This window comes from Amphiura filiformis, chromosome 1 (genome assembly GCF_039555335.1).
Source record: "Amphiura filiformis chromosome 1, Afil_fr2py, whole genome shotgun sequence".
NCBI classification, from domain to species: Eukaryota; Metazoa; Echinodermata; class Ophiuroidea; order Amphilepidida; family Amphiuridae; genus Amphiura; species Amphiura filiformis.
Genome location: NC_092628.1, coordinates 74,231,908 through 74,255,455, shown reverse-complemented (window position 1 = coordinate 74,255,455; position 23,548 = coordinate 74,231,908). Strand labels below are relative to the sequence as shown.

The following is a 23,548-nucleotide window of genomic DNA, read 5'->3' as shown; positions in this document are numbered from 1 at the left end:
ATCGACGGGTGTATTTCAATTTCCCTATTGGGTGGAAAAACACCCATTCGTTCTAGAAAGTAGCATGGTTGGCAACATGCAAGATTATAATTGCTTTGCATTGTGGGAAAGGTCATGACGTCACCGGGCGATCCCGAGCCGAAAATGGCTGGTGAGTACTAAAATTTTTCCGGCTCTCACTTTTTATTTTTAATTATTTTGGGCAATTTTAAGTAGAATTTAACCGTTTTACAATGACTGTTTATTTCAGATCCTCCTACTCGGTGGTACTGCAATTATTGCCAGGACGAGCTCAAGTCGTTCAGCGTAAAATGCTGCAAATGTCCCGACTTTGATCTTTGTTTACAGGTAAGCACGCATAGGTTTATACGGCTGACTACAGTCGATATACACCCAGACACAGCCCGCATTGAGTGCAGGGTCAGTCCGCTGTGGCAATTTAAAGGGAAGCTTTGCTCGCTGTGTGTGTGTGCACAGCACGGCGGCCATCGTTGTGCACATCTTTTCGGATGAGATAAAGTCATTGATTAAAGCTATGCAGCTGTAAATAGTAGGACAAAGCAAAGCCCTGCCCCCTTTGTTTCCTGGTTGTGTTTGTTGATTTAATTTTGTGTAGAACTAGAATTAATGTTGTGTGCATAATATGCATAGTGTACTACACACTACAGTACAGTCACTGTATACTACTGGTATTCCTAATTTATACAGAGTACATATGTTTAGATGGCCTGATGGCCACAATATATATTACAGTGTAGTAAGTTGTATTGTATCCCTACCATGCAAACATCATGACATTAACATTTTTAATTATTAATCAATCACATTTATTTATTTATTTATCAGCACTATAACTATAAATTACCAGTTTACCTAAATTCTGCCATGGTCATGATGGTTCCATGTATCCCGGGCCGGCCATGTATGCAAGCTTAGCCTTCATGCAAAAAATATAAAAAGAATGCCTGCCTAACAATTATATTACTAACAATAAAACTGATTTAAAATATTTATGTAATAAAGATGATTATTAATAATAATAACAATGGTAATAAATAAGACCAAGTAAGAAAAAAACACCATATAGGCCTATATCGTCCGGACTTTGTCAAAAATCGGTGAGGGAGGCCCTTTAATATTATTTGTTATTAAATATGTACATTGTAATGTTATTTTTTTACCAACTTCATTTAAGTGTAAAATTGCAATTACATAGTGTTTGTCAACACATCATAAAAACGGTGAGGCCCCTAATAATTTTTTATTTCCCCCAACCCCTGTAGACCCATAGCTTGAAGAGAGTGTTTGCAATGTGTTTTACAAATGATAATCAAGAACTTCTTCACATCTTTTCATTTCAACAATTTTAGAAACAAAGTAAGGGAGCAAATAACAAAAATATTTGAAAAAATCCAAAAATCGGGGAGTCGGGGACGATATATACATGTTATTTATTTTACTTGGCCTAATAATAAAATAATAATTAATATGAAATAAGAATAACAGTACAACTGCCAATAATTAGGCATAGAATATTCTATGAAATTTAAGATATAAAAAAAAAATCACCATTGTATACTAATTATATTACTGGTATTATTAAATTGAAATAGGACTTCCCAATATAATTTTGTAAAACTAGATTATAAGCATGAGAATTTTCAGGCTTTTGCCTGAATTCAGGCCGTTTTATTGTCCACATTTACGCATTTTGTTTCAGCTGGTTTTGGTTTAAAGGCTGAATTCATGCACTTTTACAGGCAGTTTTCAAATAAGCCTTTCTCATGCCTGAGATAAAGAAGTGAATTATTAGTCAGCAAGGTGTTGCATAACAGTGTGTTGCATGGTGCAACTGCAAGTGTTCATGGTGTTATGTTTTAAAAGTCATAATTATTCTTTTAGCAAATCTAGTGACATCTGATCTAATGTGTTAATACCTGTTGACAGACAATCCCAGCTTGACCCCAGTGCATCATGTGCATTAAATTTCAATGAAAACATTGATCCATTCTAAACAAAGAACCCGATCAGTGGGATATGGAATCCGGTGTCGTATGTAAACACTGATCGGAAGCAAACAGTTGAATATCCAACTCTCCCCTCCGGACTTCTCATCACAAAATGTGATGAAGGTCAGCATCAGGGATCAAATGATACATCCTTGTGTTTTATATACTGGCCACAGTGTAATTATACCATCAAGGTACTATCTATGATTATAAACAGCAACCAATTATAACATCTTCATTGCATTCCTTCCAATCCTGCAGTGTTTTTCATCTGGTGCTGAAATTGGAACCCACCAAAGAGACGATGACTACCAGATTGTGGTAAGTGCTACTTCAATTTAGGCGTTATGTGCCGGGGTTATGTGGTGATACTGAAAGTTGATTTTCTGTCAGAGTCATCCAATTTGGGGTAATGGACAAAAGAAGGGAAGAATAAGATAATATTTAATCAAAAATGGTAAAAGATGGTAAATGAATAATACAAAATAGGAGCAGAAATGGAAAGGATGAATTCCAATTGTTGTGATTTGCTTGCTTTTTTGTTTTTGTTGGGTTTTTTTTTGGGGGTGTTGTTTGTTTGTTTTTTGGTGTTTTTTGTTTTGTTTTTTTCCCTCTCCAAATACCAAATAGATGTTTAATGCATTTCTGTAACATTGTCTCAAGTGAAACGTTTAAGTCCAATTGCAACCATTAGTCCATTGTTATAGATTGATGAATTGAAGTGTGTGAAAATATTGGATCCAAAGCATAATAATGATACAATTGGATGCTTTATGCCCAATATTTATTAGTCTCGATATAGTTTTAAAATATTAGACAAGACCTAAACTCATAGTTCGCCCAATAAATATTTTTATATCAAACTAGGGTAATTGGTGCTATATGAGATCCTTCATTGCAGGGACTGTCTTTTGGAATTTGCAGGAGAGCATTAAATAGCTCTTCTGGAGCCTTCAAGGAGAGCTGTTTAGAGCATTTACAATAGAATGTAAGGAGAGAATGGTCAACTAAGGAGAGCTAAAAGTCACTCTCCTATATCAGATTTAAGGAGAGCAGTAGAGAGTGATTGCTCTTGCTCTCCTCGAAAGGCAGTCCCTGGACATGTATTGTTGATGCCGAAGGTCATAGGTCATTTGATGTTAACTTGTAAAAAAAAGCTGAAAATGTTAAATTGTTTAAATTTTATGTTATGTAACTTCATTTCAACAATGCGATACAGAGATGGAATATTTGATGGTTTGGTGAAGTGGACTTGATTTCTTCAACCAAGCCAAAATGACAAATACTCCCATAATCATTGATTCAATATAAAAACAAAACGCTCATTATTTCTATCTATTAAATTATTTCCAAATACTGTAACAAATCGCGATTGAAGAGGTTCATCAGGTCTGTTTAAAATTAATCGGCTATTTAGAATTCATTTGTCAAGACCAAATGAAAAACTTATGTTTTAATGAACTCTAAATAACTGTACTAAATCTGTTTATAATTTATTTTGCCAGTGAGATACACATAACATAGTTGTTTAGATTGCTGTACCCATAAGCATATGTATTTGAAACTCTTATGATATGAGGAAATGCAACTTTTCAGGACTTGTTTAAGTTGTTGACTATGCTGATGTTTAGCATGCCATATCTTTTGTGTACAATGTACTGTAGTACACATACATGCTGAAAAGACCTGTGTGCATGTAATTATTTCCACTACTTATTAAGGAATGTATTTATAGAAAAGTTTGCCTTTACTTTACCAATCAGTTTAAATACCTTCAGTGAAATGCATTGGAAATGCAACCTGGGTTCCCTTGCACTTGGTAATGCAAAATCATTGGAGCATATAAATAACAAAAAGAGTTCCACTTTTTAAGATTTATTCACAGAAATGTCAAGCATGATTTAAAGGGTTGTTTCAAACGTGTAATGGGTCACTGAACTTATTCAAGCATTGGTGCATGCTCATTACTGGATAAGTGCCACACCCCCTTTGCAACAACTGCCAACCAGCAACTTCTTACTGGTCTTATTGATGTAAATTTAGGAATGTATACAGTGGTCACTTAAACTAAGCACCATCATGATTCATGACTGTATTTGTATGAAACCCAAAATTTTTTTGTAGGTCACCAAAGTCATTTATAATGCAACCAGTTTTGGAATTTACAAGAAGTCTAATTGCAAGAACCATCAAGCTGATTCCCACACCTTTCTCAAATCCCAAACACATAATAATATATTTGATTTGTAAGTCTGTTTCCCAGGGTCATGCTGCAGTAGTTTTCACCCTGCATGTTGTAGAATGGTGCCAGTATCTGTGGTATAGAATGAATATTATCATTCTTATTCTCATTAAATTTGTACTTTCCGTAATGCATAGACCTCCACGACTACACAATGTGGAAAATTGTAAGATTATTATATCAAGTTAATGATATTGGTAAAGATTATTTTAGCTAACCAAGTAACGAGTGGCCAACTAATAGAGCATGCCAATCTGATAACCATGATAACATCCAGTCACAATGCAGTGCTGCGAGTAACTCCGAGACCTATTCAGGTACCATTTCATGCTCTTTTTACTATCGGTCAGCGACTCTATTCACGTTTGTAGAAACTGACACGCCCCCTAATCAGGGACATTCCAATGCCCTTTTCATTTGTGTATGAATTCAGCCTGGATCTAAATCAGTAGAAAATGTCATAATTTAGTTATTTTGATACATCAGTTGATCATGAAGATAAAAAAAATTAAAATAGGTTATTTGTTAAAGGTACCAGGGCAGTGGCAATTTAACAAATGTTAGCTTGTTGGTGAAAACAAAAAAATGAGTATCTTACAGAGAAAATTTTGTGTTTGTTTTTTCAGTAGAGAAGTATTATAGTGAAAAGTTGTTATTTTGCTGGTGCTGTGATCATGATGTTTGTACTCACACAACACATCAAATTAAACATGTTTTAATGTAAGATTTAATGTTAATTCAATACATTGCATTGAAATGTGAATTTGGGGGATTTTCATTTCAATGCATTGGAATTGAATTGGAATAAAAATGATTTGGCTTGGGCATGAATTGAATTGGACTGGAATTGAAATAATTGTGAGCAGTGAAGAATTGAATTGGATTGGAATTGAAATAAATTTTCTTCCAGAGTGACATAACATCAGTAGGAGCCAAGATATTAGATATTGGTAGTACTAGCCCAGTAGTACTAATATTCAGGGTAGTCAGGTTTAACCGGCACTGACACTAGCCGACTGGAAATTAATTTTTCCTCATAAAAAGACCAAATAAACATCTGTTTAGAAGGGTGATACTCCCGTAGTCTATGCCACGATCCCCTGCGCTCCTTAAAAAGATTTGGCTAGCTATAACTCTGTTAGTATAAAAGTATTATTAAGTTGGGTATAGTTTTTTATTTGCACATTTTTTACAAGGTGTACATATCCTTGTGTACAAGGTCAGTGTCCAATCAAATAGATTTGTATGTAAACACCGATGCACTGACCCAAATAGTAAATACAGTGTAATTTTTGTGCGATCAATTTTTCACACTGAATGCTGTTATATTTAAAGATGGCTGCTATGCCAGACACATGGTTGCTATGGTGACCTTGCCTACTACTAGTAAATTTTCACTTGGTTTTACAGTTCAGTGATCGTATTTGATGTAGTTGTCTGATGCTCTGTTCCAGATAGACAAGTGAGCCAATTGAACAAGGGATCATTTACATTATTGGAGCAAAATGACAATGAATACAAATTCCACAATAGAATGGTATTGACCTGGCTTGGGGTTAAGGATAAAAGATGTGAACAAATTTAGTGTTAGAAATGTAGAAGGTTGTCTTTTGTGTTGTTCATGAGATTGATTAGAATTGGATTCAAAAGTGTAGGCCCTATACATTTGAAATATATATTTAAAAAAAATTGTCATTTAGTGGATACCCCTGCATTGCAGAATAAGGCATGAAATCTTTGAAACTCATTTATTTGTATTTAAAAATGCCATCATTTCTCAACTGAAAATGTTAAAACATCAACTGTTTAAAATTAAAACAAAACAACAACAAAAAAACACAACCAAACTAATTATGCCAATTTCAAATGAAATAAACTTTTTTTAGGTTTCTGGTTTTTTTGTTGTTGTTAAATTTTCTCTACACTATTTTAATTTTTGGTTTAAATACCATTTCAAGCAACATTTGTATACTTTTAAATAACTATAGTCTATGAAAATGTTTTTCTTTTGTTGACCATTTTGTGGTTAATTTACACTAAAAAGTGTCTTTGAATAGAAAATAATTTAATCCATGGTTTAATTAATTGAGCTTCAGTAACTTTGCCCCCTGGTGAGCTTATTAGTTTCACATTCAGTGGCAGAGTTCATAAACTCTTTGTAAGTTGGTCAATTTTACGGGGATGAGTTTGGCCTGCCCCAGGGTGAGTTTCACTGTCCCTTTCCATGCAATTGATAGGTGTGGTACTTGCTTTCAATTGCGGTATTTTAAAATTATTATTATGATTATTTGTATAGTAATTTTTAATTTTGATTATAATTGTTATTATTATTAAATTATTATTATCATCATCAATTCATCATCATCATCATCATCATCATCATCATCATCATCATCATCATCATCATCATTATTGTTGTCGTCATTGTCATCATCATTGTGAAATTTTAAATTTTAAATGCATTTATCAATATCTCTGCATGTTGCTCGCCTTATGGTGTGTGCAGTATGTAGATCTGTATGAAAAAATGGGGCAATTTATGTTAAAATGTTGTGTGAAGTAGAGTTCATTCAGTTGAACAAAGTGTGACCCTACAGTAGGAGGTCTTTGTATTATATTATACCATTGAAAGTTTATATGTTTACATACAACTAGTCTACAGTTATTTGGACAAAGGGACATTTTATTTACACATCTATGGACACCTGTTGAATTCTGCACATTTCAAGAGCAAAAATAATGGGTTACCATGGTTACAGTAGCATGCTACAATTTCAGCTAAGTTAAAATTTAAGAACAACTAAAATATTAAATAAATGTAACATACAGTACCATAATGAAAAATACATTTTCACTTGATAACATGGCATCAAAATAATGTGCTATTTAATATCAGAATTCTAGTTCAATGTTAAACAAGCACATTGACATATTTTAGGGATCAGTAATGTTTTTGTTTCTGCAATGTCTCATTGCAACAAAAAAGGGAGCAAATAAAGAGAGAAAGCAAATTAATATTTTTACCAAAACTATGAAAGGTCATTTTATTTAATTAAATTTCAGTGAAACTGAATTGACATGCCTATAAATTGGAAGTTTGTAATAGTCATTTAAAAGAATAAGAAAAGAAACACACACAAAAACATTATATAATTTAATTTACATCAGCTATTAAAAAACATTGCAAATGTAATTTTAATCACAAACAGGCTACAACTGAAATAGTAGTTGAAAGGGTATAAATTTTAAAATACAGCTTTTTGGTTAGTTATGCACTGATACACTCACTTGTTTTATAGAAAGTGTATGAGATAGCATTAAGTCATCGGACAAAAATGGAAAGAAAAAATTAACAAAATGTAAATTAAAATAATTTTAAATAGCAGTATGAAGTGGCACACAGTGCATAGTATGTGTGCACTGCACAGGTTACTCGCAGAGAAGCCAATATCATTAGCTGTACATCAAGCGGCCGTGTGTAACAGGAGACAGTATTATGAAGAACGGCGACTCATCATTTAAAGCAAAAATATCAGAAATATTATCCATCATTTCTCTAGACCTGTGCACATTGTGAGGTGCACTATGTAGTTGTCGCTTTGATTCAGCAGGGCTGCTACTATGCAACTGAATTTATGTGTGTGTGCAGCTGAGAATTTATCCATTACTAATTAACATGTTTTTGAAATAGCTGAGGATCATATAAATTTGACATGGTATCATATAAAATGTTTTAAATATAGTGGTTGTAGAGACATAAAATCTCATCTGAACATCAGTTATCAAGTCAGGTATTGGTTTTATTTTATTTTATTTGTAAAATCATGGAAGTACAATGTGCCGTCTATAGGTTATAATAATGACAAGAAGAGTAATAAATTATTAATTGCTTTATTTATAAGTGTTATTCATAGCCTCAGTGAAAACATCTCAGGAAATGCAAGAAGCTCTTGTCACTCAGTCAACGTAGACTTGCCTAAAAGCCTGTTGCAATGTCAAAATTAAAATTTACACTTCTGCAGAGCTCTTTTTTGCCCAATTTTAAATGCTCACTTCCTATAGAGAGAGGAAAATATGTTGCTGGTTTTGTGTTTCAGATTTACTGACATACTGTTAGTCTTTAGAGTTCAATTATAGTCTATTATGTTTGAGGTGCTTTATTTTGACAAAGTGAAAATAATCTTTTTAAAAATTAGTTGCTTTACAGTATACTGCAGTGTTAACTGGACATTAAATGAATGAGTCCCATACAAGTAACGCTATTGATTTCCTCAAACTATGCTGCTGTAATATTACTGTATTTCCTGCAGGTGGATGACTTGCCAATTCCATTTAACAATTATTATTATTTCTGTCAAGTAATTCTACAAACGAATGACTAAATCAAATTAATAATATTGACAGTGACATTGCCCTATAGATACTTTATTCTACTGTATAGATGTTCTGACTGTGAGATTTAAACTGTAACCACGTTGCATCAATGGGAAAATACTTTAATATTTAATAAATAGATTTGATTTTTAATGTTTTAAAATCAAGCAATGAAAAAAATATATGTCCTATAAAGCTTCTAAAAAGCTTTACTTAAAAAATAAATGAGACTTCACTTTTATTAAATTTTGTTTAAAATCTTTCAATTTTAGGAATAAAGGAAACATGAAAGATGTTAAGATTCTGTGTATTCGTAGATCACCAGTCACTTGCTGATATATACATATATGTGTAAATTATTATTTAAAAAATCTTGTAGAATTTATGTAAATATTATACAGATTTGATAGCATTTTTGATGAACAAATTGGCAGGTATGTGCATTGTATGCAAAAATAGCCCTTAACATGCTCAACTACAAATTGATATATGGCACATGTCTGCATGATGCATTGAGGTAGCAATAACCTCATAACTACAGACAAGGTTCCATCAACAAACATTCCCAGTATAATTAACCCCTGGTCAGTCATACACCATGGGTATCACTTTTGTCTGCTCATCTATTTATATGCAGCACGCTTAACGCTCCAGGGGGATGCGTGGTCACAATATATAGTGATAACTTTGTTTGATGGATTAATTTTTTACGTCCTGTACAATTTTGCAGTGATTAATTATTCAGGGAATATTTTATGTTTGTTGTTATTTTTAGATTTTATTTTTGTCCCATTCTGAAACTATAAATGGTTATTCTCATCAACATGGCTAAGTTCTACCAAAAGTAATTGACACTGATATAATCATAATATAAACCTGAGACCTCTTTAAAGTTGAAATCCAATATCAGGCAATTATTTGTATAAATTTATTCTTTTTTTGAATGAAAGATATACAAAATTAATTCTGTAAAATATGGGTATAGTTCCCTAGATTATAATTTAACATAAATTTACAATGCTGAAGCTCTGAAAATAACTGTAAAAATGTGTGCAAGCAAAGCTATGCGCAGCACACTCCTGGCCCTAGGCATGTTCAGTGAATGTGTTTAGAATTGATATCAAGCAATTCAGGATGTAACTTGTGCAAGTTGTATTTTTCACAAAAGATGTTGAAAATAACAGATTTTTAGCAAGGAAGTTGCAAATTCTTCCTTAGTTTCCATTTCCTGTTAGGGAACAAGGTCAACAACAGGCCATTGTGTATGAAGTCAAAAAACAATAAGACTCAAAATACAGAGTTCATTTCATATTAAATTTACATGGGGCTTACATCTGAATTTTCTTCATCAAATCAGTTATTAAATTGTCAATTGTCAGCACATTTTTTTAATCAAGTGATTATGTGAATGTTTATTAAAATTATGGCAAACAGAAAATATTATCTTTTTGTCTTGAAATAGATGGGTTTTGCTTTTTAAAAAAATGATAAGAAATGACAAAAAAATATGCAATTGAGCAGTGCAATATTCATGGATATATCAAGAAATGAATGTGTTTACAGGGATACCATGCGCTGAGTGATATTCCTGGTTGATTGGTAACTGAACAGAGAAAATCAGTGAAAAGTCACGACTCTGTCCAATCCATTTAATATTAGCATCTAGTCTCAGCCCAAGGCTTAGTGGTAGTGCCAGAATTCTTTATTTATGAAATTTTAAGCATACAAATTTCTTCATATTTATTATCATATTAATTTATTCATTTAATGAAAGATTATTGTTTTCAGGAATTCTTTCAAATCAGAGAATTGAATTTTCAGAAAGTTTCTTCAGGTATTACTATCTTCATTACAAATTTATATTAATTGCCTATTTAATACTATAAAATTGATGCGAAAGAATTAAGAGATTGTACTTGAAGTTGATCAAAATTTAGTCTCCATGATGGTAAAATTGTTGCTTCCAAGACAAACAAACAAATTGATTGTATCTTCAAATACAATAATGTAATGCAGGGTATCATATTAAAAAGGGTATCATAATAGAACCACAATGTAAAGCTGGCTGTATTGGTGCTGTTAAACCACTTTTTTTTAAATTTAGTTTATTTTTAGCAATGGTAATTATATTTAGATAAATTTATTGTAAAATAAAACTTTTTTTTTCCTTCTTTCTTAAAATGGTTTGGTACATTTGGAGCTGTCTACAATCCCAATCTAGAATTAAATGTGTAGATTGGTATATCTTTTTAATCAGTGAAAATTGAATGACTGTAAAATAAAGCCGGTTTTATGTCCCAGTATAGTGTAATTGGATACACGTTTGTGAATTTGTCAGCAAGAGAAGAATAGTGTACAGTCCATAACATTAGACAACTTAATTTTCGCAAGCTTCAAAAAACATCAATATTATGAGAAGATTAGTTTTAAACATAAGGAAATAAATGAAATTAGAAACCTGCCTTTATTGTTGCAATTTTCAATATGATAGTAGAAATTGCTGTTCTTGAAAAAATCTTGTCAACTGTAGTATTGTACACATAAAATGCTTGTGAAAGAAAACTGTTGTGAAAATAGTGTGTACAGACAGCCAGGGTTGTATGTGTGTTTTTGTACTAAAATCAGATCACGAACTGCATGTACCCTTGCACATATTATTACCTAGATGCAACTATGTGCTGTGTATATTTTTAGCAAGACTAGAGCTGTTTTTTGCAGTCTTTTTATGTGTATTCTAAAGCAGGCTCAGTTCCTCTGGGGTTGTGGGGTCTACCAGGTATGCCAGCATGGAAAGGTGACTGGAGTGCAATCGGTATAGTGTCAGGGAGAGTCTGTCACACTAGTAAATGGGAAAAAATTTGGTATCATAACAATCATGTATTACACCCCACCAAAAAGGTTTCATATGTATCATAGATGTGACTATTAAGCCGAAAGTGACTAAGCCGAAAGCCATGTATTGAAGACAAAATAAGACTTTTTTTGTTTTAACAGAGCTTCAACTTTGTCAATACTGCTGTTTTCCTCATTTTTGCCAAATTGCCATTTTGAAAATACCCAATGACAATCTGAATGACTTGTCCTTCACATTTAAGTAACTTGTACTGACTTTCAATGTTTTTGCAATTTCGCTGGGATCACTGAATGGACCTTTAAATGAAAGTTTGATTATTTTACTCTCTCTTCGCCAAATGCCATAATACCCTACAATACAACATAAAGTAGGACTTCACCCTTCAGAATGCTTTAACAGCTCAGTTACTATGGTAATTAAGGGTCCTGCACATTATCTAATAAAATCTTTTATTTCTGTTTCACCCTATACAGGACCATGCTCTGTTTGAAGGCAGCGATTGGAGTGTTAGCGAGGAATATGCTCTACTAGATGGTGTAGAAACATTCGGCTTTGGAAATTGGTAAGACACATTTTGGGTGAAATATGCTCAAACTAGCATTTTTTCTTCCGTAAGGTAGATATTTTCCATGGATTGCAGCATTACATGGAACACATGTATGACACAGAAGTAACCACCAACACATGACACAGAAGCCTATCTGAAGTTCAAACCTATCCTCCAAACCCATCCATAATAATTCTATGGCAGAGTTATGAGGGGTTTTCGCTAGGTCAATTTTCATGATCTTATCAATTCTGGACAGTTTAGTGGGTGTTTAATTTGTGTTTCCAAATATATTCACATTTAAGTACTATGTGTGATAAATATTTTTGTATGGTTAAATATTCGCGGCAGCCTGTTCAACCGCAGAAAGTACAAAAATTACCCCCCCCCACTATACAGTAAGATGGATTGCAAATGATAGTGAAATCTTCCCCTGGATCTGTAAAAGATCTTAGTCTTAAAAAAAGTGTAGTGATCTATAGTGCGCTACGCACAGGCACAATGCCTAAACGTTGATCCACAAGCCTCAGCACACTTTACAAGTTGTCGCTGACCACTACGGCCCACATCATTCCATAAACCATTAAACAACAATTCAGGGACTTTGCTGCTTCAAGAGAGCACATCCTAGACATTCCACAAATAACTTAGCAACCAGGATCAGTTCCCAAATTTCATACGAGTTACAATGAGACAAATTAGCAGTAAGTTCCTTGTCCAAGAGAGCATACTAGGCACCGCCAGGGTTCGAACCGGCAACCTCTCGCACCATAGTCGATCACCTTATCAATCGAGCTAACTTGACTGCAAAGCATTAAAGTTACAGGATACTTATAACAGTAATAAGGAGAAGTTAGGTACTCTGTGTTAATATAAAGCAAGTAACAAGTTATCAATTATCTAAGCTTTTCTTAACTTACGATTTTATTTTTATATTACTCAGGGCGGATGCAGCCAACCATGTAGGGACCAAATCACAGGCAGAGGTCACAGAACATTACAACAGTACTTTTATATTAGGCAATGTAGGAAGAGGTGAGCATTTGATTACAAGAAAGAATGTACATCAGAGAATCATGTGAGGTGTAGCCAAATATGTAGCAATGGATTAATGTTACCGTTTCATTCACATTACACCTAAGCTGTAACTGTAAACCCTGAAACAAAAGCACACATGATGCTCTCCATGAGGTCTTAAGATGACTGTTGTTAGTTTATCAAGAGTTCAGCTCTCGGACATGGCCCTCTCAAGGGAAAACTACACCCTACTTATGTTTTCTGGCAAAGAATACCAAATATTTTCAAATTGAACCATTTAAGCCAAAAACTTTGATTAAAAATAAGACAATGAAACCAGTGAAAACATATAAATTAATTTGTTTGAAGTTGTGTGATAGATAACTATATTAGTAATAGTAATTTAGTAGTTCACAGATGTCATTTTCACAATTTCATAATGTTTACTTTTACAGTTACAATACCAGATAAACTTACTTCCAAAGTTATAGATCACACTGGACCTGAGGAAGGTAAGTGGAACCTGTTTGAAGCAAGATTGAAATGTGTAGAATGTAAAAATAAAAGCAAGCAAGCATTACCATTTGCTCCATGATGTGATCCATCCAATGCTCTGAAATGTGGAACTCTCACAAATCGCTATAATTTTTAAAGGAAATAAGTAACATTGTTACAAATAAGGTATAAAATTGAATACCTGAGTGGAAGAAGTTTTATAGACAGAATGTTTTCATCTTCAGAGGAGCTTTAATACATGAACATACAATATTACATACATTTGAAATTATATATGATATTTCCATGGCAACAGTACAGGCCTTAATACGAGCTGGAGATCGGCCCTTCTTCCACTAATATACTGCAAGTGCCAGTTCCGTAAGCAGATGTGTTATAAATAGCTACAGAAATTTGGTAATTAATTACCCATTAATTGCACAAGTAGAAGCATGTAATATGTTAGCAAGAAAGTTCATTGTATTGAAAAGCAGATTTCATAGTTGAACAAAATTCTTCTTTAACCCTTGTGGAAGAATGGCCCAACTCCATGGAGTTGGGCCTTTCTTCCATGAAAACCATAATTAAGTGTATGTGGAAGACTTTAGAGAGTGGATTTTGGCTCATCTTTCAAACATAAGGAAGAACAGTCTGCTGGCAATAAAATGCTGGGTCTAACTCATTTGGAGTTGGGCCCTTCTTCCACTCAGGTATTCAATTGTGTAGAACAAATTTTTCCATGTGACTGTTAAATTCTCGTATTAAGCATAAATATCTTCATTGATTACCTGTATACTTTTAGTGCAGAGTTGATCCTGAATCTCACTGCTCATTTGAGAGCCAGTCAGAATGTATGAATTGACTCTCTTTTTCTTGTGCTGATTATTCCTTTTACATTTCCTTTGCAGGTCCCTTATCTCCAAGTCTCAGTACTACGTTTACTCCTGTAGATATTACATTAGCTGATCAATCAGAATTAGGATATATGCCTCATAGAGATGACTTTGAAAGAGTAAGTAAAGATAGAAAAAGTCAGATGGGTCTATACTAATTCATACATTCACATACACACTCATCGTAGGATGCAGAATTTTGTTTTGTACATCATTTTTGTTGTTTTTCCTGAAAATCAACTGATTTTACAAAAATGATGTATGGGAAAAATATCACCCCGGACACCCCTGAACTGGATGAATAATCTACACAAAGATCGCAGAGGTTACTTTCTGGTTTCCCACTATCTAACAGTGGACATTTTGTGTATTTAATGTGGATGTTGTAAAACCTGTATCTATCAACTGGTAACTAGTTTATTTGTGCCAAAAATTCACCTTGTTTAGGCATATTTTGGCATTTTTTGCATGCAGAGTATGCATTGTTTTAAGTTATTAAGTTATTCTGGGAATAGTTTGGCATGACAACTTTGCGCAATTTTGCTCTTGTTGGAAATGTTGTCCAGTACGCTACTACATAAAATACATGCTCACATACACATGAACCTGTTTGTGTTTTCACTGCGAATTTGCAGATGCCGCATACACTTTGTAAAAGCCTAGAAAAGCGAGAGAAACAAAATTGCACTTTTTACACATGCATTTGCAGGGAGAACCTCGTTTTGGTAGCAAGATGGCAGATCTGTGCAAAGGGCGAATAGTGCATGGGATGAACTTACTGCATTTTTCAATCCAAATCTAATATACTTTGTACAACTTTTCTTATGAATTTGTGTTGTGGAAACCATTGCTACCTTCTACTTCAAGTTTGATATTTCTCATTGCAGGAGTTTGATAATGATGCAGAAACATTAGTGAGTCATCTAGCTGTAACAATAGAAGATGATGATTTAGATATTAGTAAGTAGACTTCAATGTTATAAAATATAGTATACAAATATTGAATGTTTATGAGTTCAATGGTAAGAATATTTCCATGAGGTGAAATATGGACTGTTCCGTTCGAGGCTTTGCCGAGTTGAATGGAACAATTCATATTTCACCGCTTCCATTGAACGAATTTCTTCCGCTTAATTTTATAAATCACCAAGAAAACAAAATAAATTAAAAAATATCTTAAATTTGTATTTATTTTAGAAGCAAAACCTGCACCTATAATTGGCGGGTCCAGATGGAAACCTTGCGCTGCCTGTCACAAGCGTTGCTATGGTAGCTCGCGTCAGTGCAATGGAAAAATGACCATTGTACTCGCATGAGTGCAATAGACCTTTGCAGCTGGCCGCTAAAAGTAGCAGAAATAATCAATAGTAATTGACAAGAAACTTTGTATGAGTTATATAATTAGGATTATTCACTGGGAACTTTGGAAGTAAAATGTTGATGAGAGATAGGATCTGTTGGATTCTTTTTACAGAGTGTGATTCAAAGTTAACAAAACTAATATTGACAGAAATAAAGCTTATGTTTACATTGTAAAAAATGATCCATAATCATTTGCATACAGCTTCCATTATTTTGTTTGTTTTGGTGTTTTTTTAGTGTTGGGGTAGTTAAATGTCCACAAAATGGCTCATATTTTCTACAAATGTCACTTAACAACTACTGACAAGCAAGCATGACATGCATTGAACATCAGTTAAATACAATTTAAATATTTTTTTGGCTGAAACATATCATGTGTATATGTATGTAGGATTAATATTTTCATATGTTTTTTTACAGGTTTAAAATTAGCCCATGTAGATATTTATACAAGTAGATTGAAAGAAAGATTAAGAAGAAAGAAAATATCGAGAGATTATGGCCTTATAGTAGCTGCTTGTTCATCAGCTAAGCAAAAGCAAGGTAAGATGGAGGAGTGTATTTCAAGGATTTTGTGCAACAAAGGGCTATATGCATTTTTGGTGATATTGTGGTTTTGGTACCAAAGTAATCCTGAGAACACTGGGCATATTTTAGACATGAAGGGCTATCTGCATTGAAATTTGTATTTAAATTACATGGATTTCAATGTCTGACTTCCTGAGCAAAAGTGCCATTTTGTTTAGTGCAACAAAGGGCTATCTGCAAAGCTTCCATAGAGTTGTATGCAACGTAGGGGGTCTCTGGTGTTTAGAAGAACAAAGGGTTATCTGCATCTGGGCTATCTGCAAACGTTTTTGCTCATATCTCGAAATGCCCAATTTGTAGATAGCCCTTTGTTGCACTAACCTCTCAATTTGTTGATCAATCAACTCAAATCGTGTATGGTTTGCTCAAGCAAGCAACTTGGAGCAAGACTCATCAACAGGCCCATAGCATGGAATTATTTTTTTGATTTGTTTTTTCAATTTGACCTTTTTTCATATTTTTGAAAAGGTGGACTTTTTTTGGGCGGTGCCACACAAAATGAGTGGGGATTTTTAGTGAATTGGGGGGGGGATTTTGTATGACCATAGGCCAATTTTAGGGGTTTGGGGGTACTTGGGGCAGGTATGAGGGACTTTTTTTTACCTTGATGGATTACCCCTCCACTGGCTATGTCACGTGCTGCATGTCAAAACAAAATATAGCACCCTTGCCAATTTGAATTCATTGCACACAGGAAGGGGGAAATAAAACAAAATACTAACCTTTTTCTGAATACAGAAATTTACATGATATCCACCTCTTTTTTTCTTTCTTTCTTTGTTTCAGCAGCAAATAAAAACAAGAAGCAACTCAGTAAACATGAATCAGACTTTAGGGAAAAGCTAAGACCATTTTCACAATTTATGACACCTAGAGACCAGGAAGAATTATATGAAAATGTACAAAGTAAGTAAAACATAAACAAGAACTCAAGGGATCTTTTTGAGTCTTTGTGCAGCAATGCCTTTCTGTGGTTACTGTTGGAGATGGTAAAGATAATTCTTGCACATTTATGCAAGTGAAGCAGCACACCGCTCAGCGGCAGCAGCGTGAATCTGAAAGCAAATGCTGCCGCTCAGCTCCACTCTGTGCTCATTGGCCAAAAATCGTATCCTGTTTTCATAAATCTGAGCGACACCGCTCCAGAGTTGACTTGAATTCAATTCCTAGCTATCTGCCACTTCGCAGTAGAAAAGTTGATATATATCGGCTTGCCTGTGGTCACCGCTAGCATTTCTGGTGCAACTGCGCAGTGAAGCAAAATTGTCCTCAGAACAGCAAAGCGGCAAGCAGCAGAAAAGTATGAAAACAGCCTAAGAATCATTAAGAAAAGGAGAGAACACTATGAATTACTGTTGGTACATTCAGGTAGCAAGATTGACTATATTCATTGTTTTTACCAAATCGTTAAGCACAAAGTAAATTCGAACTACATAAACTTCTGGACCCAGGGGATATAGGCCCTTCTTTGTCCGAGAGTAGCATGTTCAATAAAATACATCTGCATCGTGAAGGAACGTATATAGTTTAAATATTGTAATAATGACAAGGTTAAAAACAAAACTTTTATTGGGAAGTAAGATCTCATGTAAGTAAGAAATATACTCAAATGAGATATACAATATTATTGTTTCTTGATTGATGTAATACTGGTAGGAATAACTCAAGCATTTGCTGTTTTGTTTGTTACAGAGGAAAAGCGTCTCAGAGCTAAAATAAAGGAATTATTAAAATATAGGAGAAATGGTATCACAAAACATGAAGGTAAGCAGCCCGTCCACATGGACATCCATCTTTCAGCCTTGCAGTAGGTCATTTGACAGATTTTGTCAAAATGTAAATTTTGTAACAAAATCAAAGATATCAGTAAACCCATAATACAGTACAACCTCACTTATCCAGCCGTGATGGGACCAGGCATTGGCTGGATAAGTGAAAAATCTGGATAAGTGAATTATATGTAATTTTGCATTAAATGTCTGAACTGCTAACATTGAGACAGCAAAATAATTAGTCAAAATGGGGTACAAACAAAAAAAGATGGTATTTGAGTGTGTATGTCACTGTCCTTCTAAATGTAATAGTGCATGAAATTAAGGTCTCAAAGCATTAAAAACATGTTTTTCTATGAAAATCACATGTCAGGATAACAGAGAGATCCATATAAAAGATTTCAGAAAAAGTGAGGTTGCACTGTAAAATGTCTTTGAAGTGTACCATTGTACAAGAAACAAACAATTATTGTAAATATAATTACAGCATTATCAAATAATTTACTTGTTTCTAATCAAGCATCTTTTTAAAGAAAAAAATCACAGTGATTTAAATCCACAACGTTCAGTACACTGTACATTTTAATCTTTTGTTGTACTGTCCTTTGCCACAAAAGTGTATTTTGCAAAATAAAGCAATCCCTCAGTTTATCAAATTAATGAGCTTGCTTGTAAATTTAATGGATTCATAGTAACTAGAAGTCAACCATATCCTGCTATGCCTGCATGTCAATACTGCCCTCTATTAACTGTACAAAAATGGTTGTTTGTACAATAATTTCATGACTACTGCAGTGAAATGCTGCCCTCTTCCAATGCTGCCCTCTTGTATTGGCTTCTTAGTGAATGTATTTCACAAGTTGATACAGCCTGGATAAATTATCTCAAAATGGATGACCTGATTTATGAATCAAAGAAAATGGGAGGGGAAAGGGGGGGTAAGTTTTCACATTGTATGTACCCTTTTTGCAAAGTTAGTCAACTTTGTGTATTTAATGTAGGTCCAAATGTATTCCTAGTTGAATCATTGTACACTATTTAATTTACACAAAACATTACAAATTGTAATATACTTTGATTTGAAATGTTACAGAGTGTGCAGAATACGAAGCAGCTAGATTCAAGAGGGAAAAAAGGAAAGAAAGTAGGAAGAGGTTAGCGGAGAAAGCCAAAGGCAGGGTGCTATCAGCAAAGAAAGAAAAGGAAAAACTAAACAAAATAGAGTAAGTACACAGTTCAGTTGTTAACGATGACAAGAGGAATAATGTCTGGGTACAAAATCACTACTAATGTAACATTCATGGGTGAGTTAGTCGGCAATGAAAGACTGATTCATACCCTAGAAATTGTACTCGAGAAATAATTGTCTCTAGGGCACTAGAGAAGATACCGTCCGTTTAACATGGCCAAATTCAATTCAACAAAAGGAATTTTGGAGGCAATATTGATTTTTGAAGACCAATGCAAGGAGCCATCCTAACATGTTTGGTATGATTTTAAAGGGTATAATATAAGGATTTCAAATTTGTATATCTCAGAAAGTTGTCTTGTAAATTTTGTGCTCATTTTTTATGCTCATTTTGTGAGAGCAGTTCACAATTATATAATTCTATAATAAAATGCAGGTGTAATAAGGTTAGGGTAATTTTACCTGTTTCTACTGACATTTGTGGCTGTGAGTTGCCATGTAACAAGTCCAGTAGAAATAGATGTTACTGTGTAATGATGTGTGCTAGCCAATCATGAAGTAGAGTACTGCTACTATGCCATACACATTGTCCCTGAGTAATATACAGAGGTGAGCTTCCTGACTACTTCTTAGTTTGCTGGCATTTCATGCTGGTCATCAGCATTTCCCACACTCATTGAAATACTGATAAGAAAATAAGAATACATGCTATTGATTAGGCCTGCAATTCACCTAAGAAAATATATGAAAAAATCCTACAGCTTAAAAAGATGAGCAAAAGAGGCCCAAATTGGGAAGCAGAAATATTCAGAAAGCCAAAAAGTGTAATGTCAAAGTTTAACATGCATGCTATTTGACCCCTAAAAAGCTTCCAGTAAATAAATTGTAGCTATGTTCTTGCCATTGATGTTGCATCCCCTGTGTTTCATCCTTCTTTACCTTAGTATTTAAGAGTCTGTGGTCCTCTATCTATCAAATCATTTGACCTGTCTGAAACAGAGATGAAAGGTTATGCCTGCATCTGCGACCACAAAGTGAAGATATTTATAATGGTCCAAGAATGGCATCTGGAAGTATATCTTCTCATATACCAATTTGTCAAAGTCAGACATTTTTCCAATTCGGTTAATCATCTCATTTGATATAGAAGATGATCTTAATTACTTCTGACAAATCGCATTGTACTAGTAGATTTTAGTGCAGTAGCTAAAGGGTGTGGTTCACCACACTACTGTAATATAAGTTGCCCTTTGAGGGAACCTGCTGGGATGAATGAATTGTTTAAAAGGATTGCCTCAAGAAAAAGTTTGTTATTTGTTCCACATGTGGGATGGAAGATATTCTAATAGTGTGTACTTTTGTCAGAAATTGACATAAAGTTAATTTAAAAAAAGGCTGCAAAACAAATTTGAAGTTCATTGTTATATCATTGTAGCAATTTACTCAATTGTTTCTCAGTTGTTGAATTCTATTGTTTTTGCCCAACAGACCTTCTCGAAAGATATATTTTACAACACAGTTAAGGCTGCAAAACATATCAAAGCTCATTGTTATATTATGTCAATGTAGTAGCAATTACACATTTTTGTTTTATGGCAACACAGTCTTGCTCAAAAAAGGTTATTTAACATAATTATGTACATCTTTGGATATACCCTCTCCACCTACTCCCCACTATCGAATCACAGGCAGCACTTGACATCTGTAAGCCAATACGTGCTACACTGGGTAATCTGTCAAAGTCAGAAGTACTTCAGCCCTAGTATGTAAATCCCATTTAACTTGTGTAATGATAACCCATATCATTTTTGTCAGTCCTTGTGTATACATTGAAAGGCCAGGCGGTTGGCTTGAGGGTTTGACTGCAAGGCTCCATCCCTCAAAGAAAGTTTACCGGCCCTTCTGGAATCACCTTTGGGCAAATACTTGCATGCATTTCCATGTGTGTAAAACTGGACTTGCAAGTGTTATATAGACAGTAGACTCTAAAGTCAATGGTACCTTGCTTGGTGCCCCAGAGAAGAGAGAAGTAAAAGTACATCTGACACCACTACCCTAAGTATGCATCTATCATTTATATCTTTGTATAGATCTTTCATTTTGTAACTTACAAATGAACAATTTTAACTTGTATTGTCATGGGTCTGTACTTTCATGTTGAATGTTGAATTGTGATTATCACAACAAATGTGCAATAATCTAAAACATCGAAATGAAGATATCTACCATGTGGGTTTTGTTTATTTGAAATATTGATAAGACAGCCTAGATGTACTTTTTGTGCTGTAACAACTTCCTTTGTTTATTTAAATAACTCATTGTGTAAGTGATTTATGTTTAATAGCAGATTATATCTTTTAATTATTTATATAAAGTTCATTGATGTTCATGGAATTATAAGGTTACCTTCTTTGAACACAGTTTAATCAATCCATTGATGTTGAACGTATTGATGGTTGTGAGCATTTTGATCTTGATTTCATAATAGCATTGCAGGGATTCATGTATGAATCTTTGATAAAATAGATTTCAAGCATTTAACCTTATTGTACCAACAGCATTCAGGTTGGCATTTGATCATAATTATCATGAGTTAAAAATGGAAATTTTGTACCATTTTACCCACAATTTTAAGGAAGGTTGCAAAATTGCTGAATTAGTTCTTTTGAATTTGTGAAAATGACATAAGACATTCCAAAATCAGCAGTTGATGAAAGCATCCTTTATTAGCGCATGATTATGATGAATGATTACGGACACATTCTGTCAACTGTATCTCAACTTTTCATATGATAAACCAATCCACTTTGACACAGATCAGGTCAATTATGTCCTATTTTGATCAATTTTGATAAATCACCACATAAGTCAAGCTTGATCTTTTTGTAATTATGCTTAGTGCACTAGGTCAATTATGATATCATTATGATGGAGTAGTGGTGTCTTCTTAAAGGACTTAACATTGATGTGCTTTCCAAGTTTCAAATGCTAGGTGATAGGATGCAAAATAGCAGCAGAACATTTATAAAAAGGTGATTAAACATTTCCAACACCCTGAGTAAATTGAAAATACAAAAATAGTTTAGTTCAAAGTTGGATCACATTTAAATTTACTTTCTGGCCATTTCTTCTGAACACTTTTGAAAGTGTTGGTGTTTACCCTGGATCTAAACACACAATAATGTGGCTCAAGGCCGTAGCAATGTTGAAAAATGTGGGCAGATATCAAAATGTGGGGCGGCCATCAAAATGTGGGGCAGCCATCAAAATATGGGGCAGCCAAAATACAAATAGGCCTATGTGCCAAAATAATAATGCCATAAAGAAAAACATAACAAATTGTCAAAAAGTGGGGCAGCCATGCCCTCCCCATCTGCCCTTCCATGCTATGGCCATGATGTAGCTGTGGAAAGTCTTTGTACGTGCTGCCATACCTTGTACAACTTCATCTACACTCCCACATATGTTCATGTATGTACCCTGGTAAATGCTATAGTGTGTCTCATCTCAAGTTGAGAACAAAACACCATGTTGGATTTCGCAGTGATAGAATCGCTCACTCCCATGGGGGCGTAAGCACACGCGTGGAAGGGAGAGTTGTCCGTATGCTGGCGACATAACCGTGTAAACGCACTGATTCGAATCTGCCACTATGAAATCCAGCATGGCATTACTCTCAACTGGAGACAAGACACGCTATAGTTGCTTGTTCCACAAGGTAACAACAGCAGACTCCTTCCTCAGTCAAATATTTACCTAACTTGGACTAGTTTGTTCTCAGAAGAAGTTTACATAGCAGAAGTAGGACAAGGCTGTTTAGTCTCAGTCTGTTTATCTAGAAGGACATACAACACGTTCACTGCCAAAGCAGATTTGAAATTGGTTTTGTTAGCTATAATAATTGAGAGATTACGCAAACATATTATCTGGAAAGATTTAGTTATCAATATGTATATAACATTGTATTATAATGTGGTGATGAATTGGACGGAAATGTAAGTTAGAATAGGATTTGTGCATGCAATTGATTTACGGTGCTTACATGCTATGCATGGCATGGAAATTCCTGCATTTTGGTCACATTTTTTCTTTAAAAAAAGATGTGGTCATCTAAGGGGCGTTTAATTAATAGAGTAAATAGGGTATGCATGTGCATCAATACCAAAGCCTACTTTGACAAGATTCTGCTTCCCACAACACCATTAA

General features: G+C 34.1%; 1 protein-coding gene across 2 annotated transcripts in view; it reads left to right on the top strand.

The window, feature by feature from the left end:
- Nucleotides 1–67: 67 nt before the first annotated feature.
- LOC140153162 (transcriptional adapter 2-beta-like) overlaps nt 68–23,548 on the top strand; it is an 88,655-nt gene continuing 65,174 nt past the window's right edge. Inside the window, exons 1-12 of one of the 2 annotated variants that reach the window (XM_072175830.1) lie at nt 68–151; nt 251–348; nt 2,271–2,330; nt 11,953–12,041; nt 12,970–13,061; nt 13,499–13,555; nt 14,447–14,550; nt 15,319–15,391; nt 16,214–16,336; nt 17,171–17,287; nt 18,074–18,145; nt 19,247–19,376. In XM_072175830.1, coding sequence (XP_072031931.1) covers nt 115–151; nt 251–348; nt 2,271–2,330; nt 11,953–12,041; nt 12,970–13,061; nt 13,499–13,555; nt 14,447–14,550; nt 15,319–15,391; nt 16,214–16,336; nt 17,171–17,287; nt 18,074–18,145; nt 19,247–19,376 — 1,052 coding nt within the window. In that variant the 5' untranslated portion in view covers nt 68–114. Of the gene's footprint in view, nt 152–250; nt 349–2,270; nt 2,331–11,952; nt 12,042–12,969; nt 13,062–13,498; nt 13,556–14,446; nt 14,551–15,318; nt 15,392–16,213; nt 16,337–17,167; nt 17,288–18,073; nt 18,146–19,246; nt 19,377–23,548 lie in introns of both variants that reach the window. The other variant, XM_072175820.1, reaches the window with a different exon arrangement.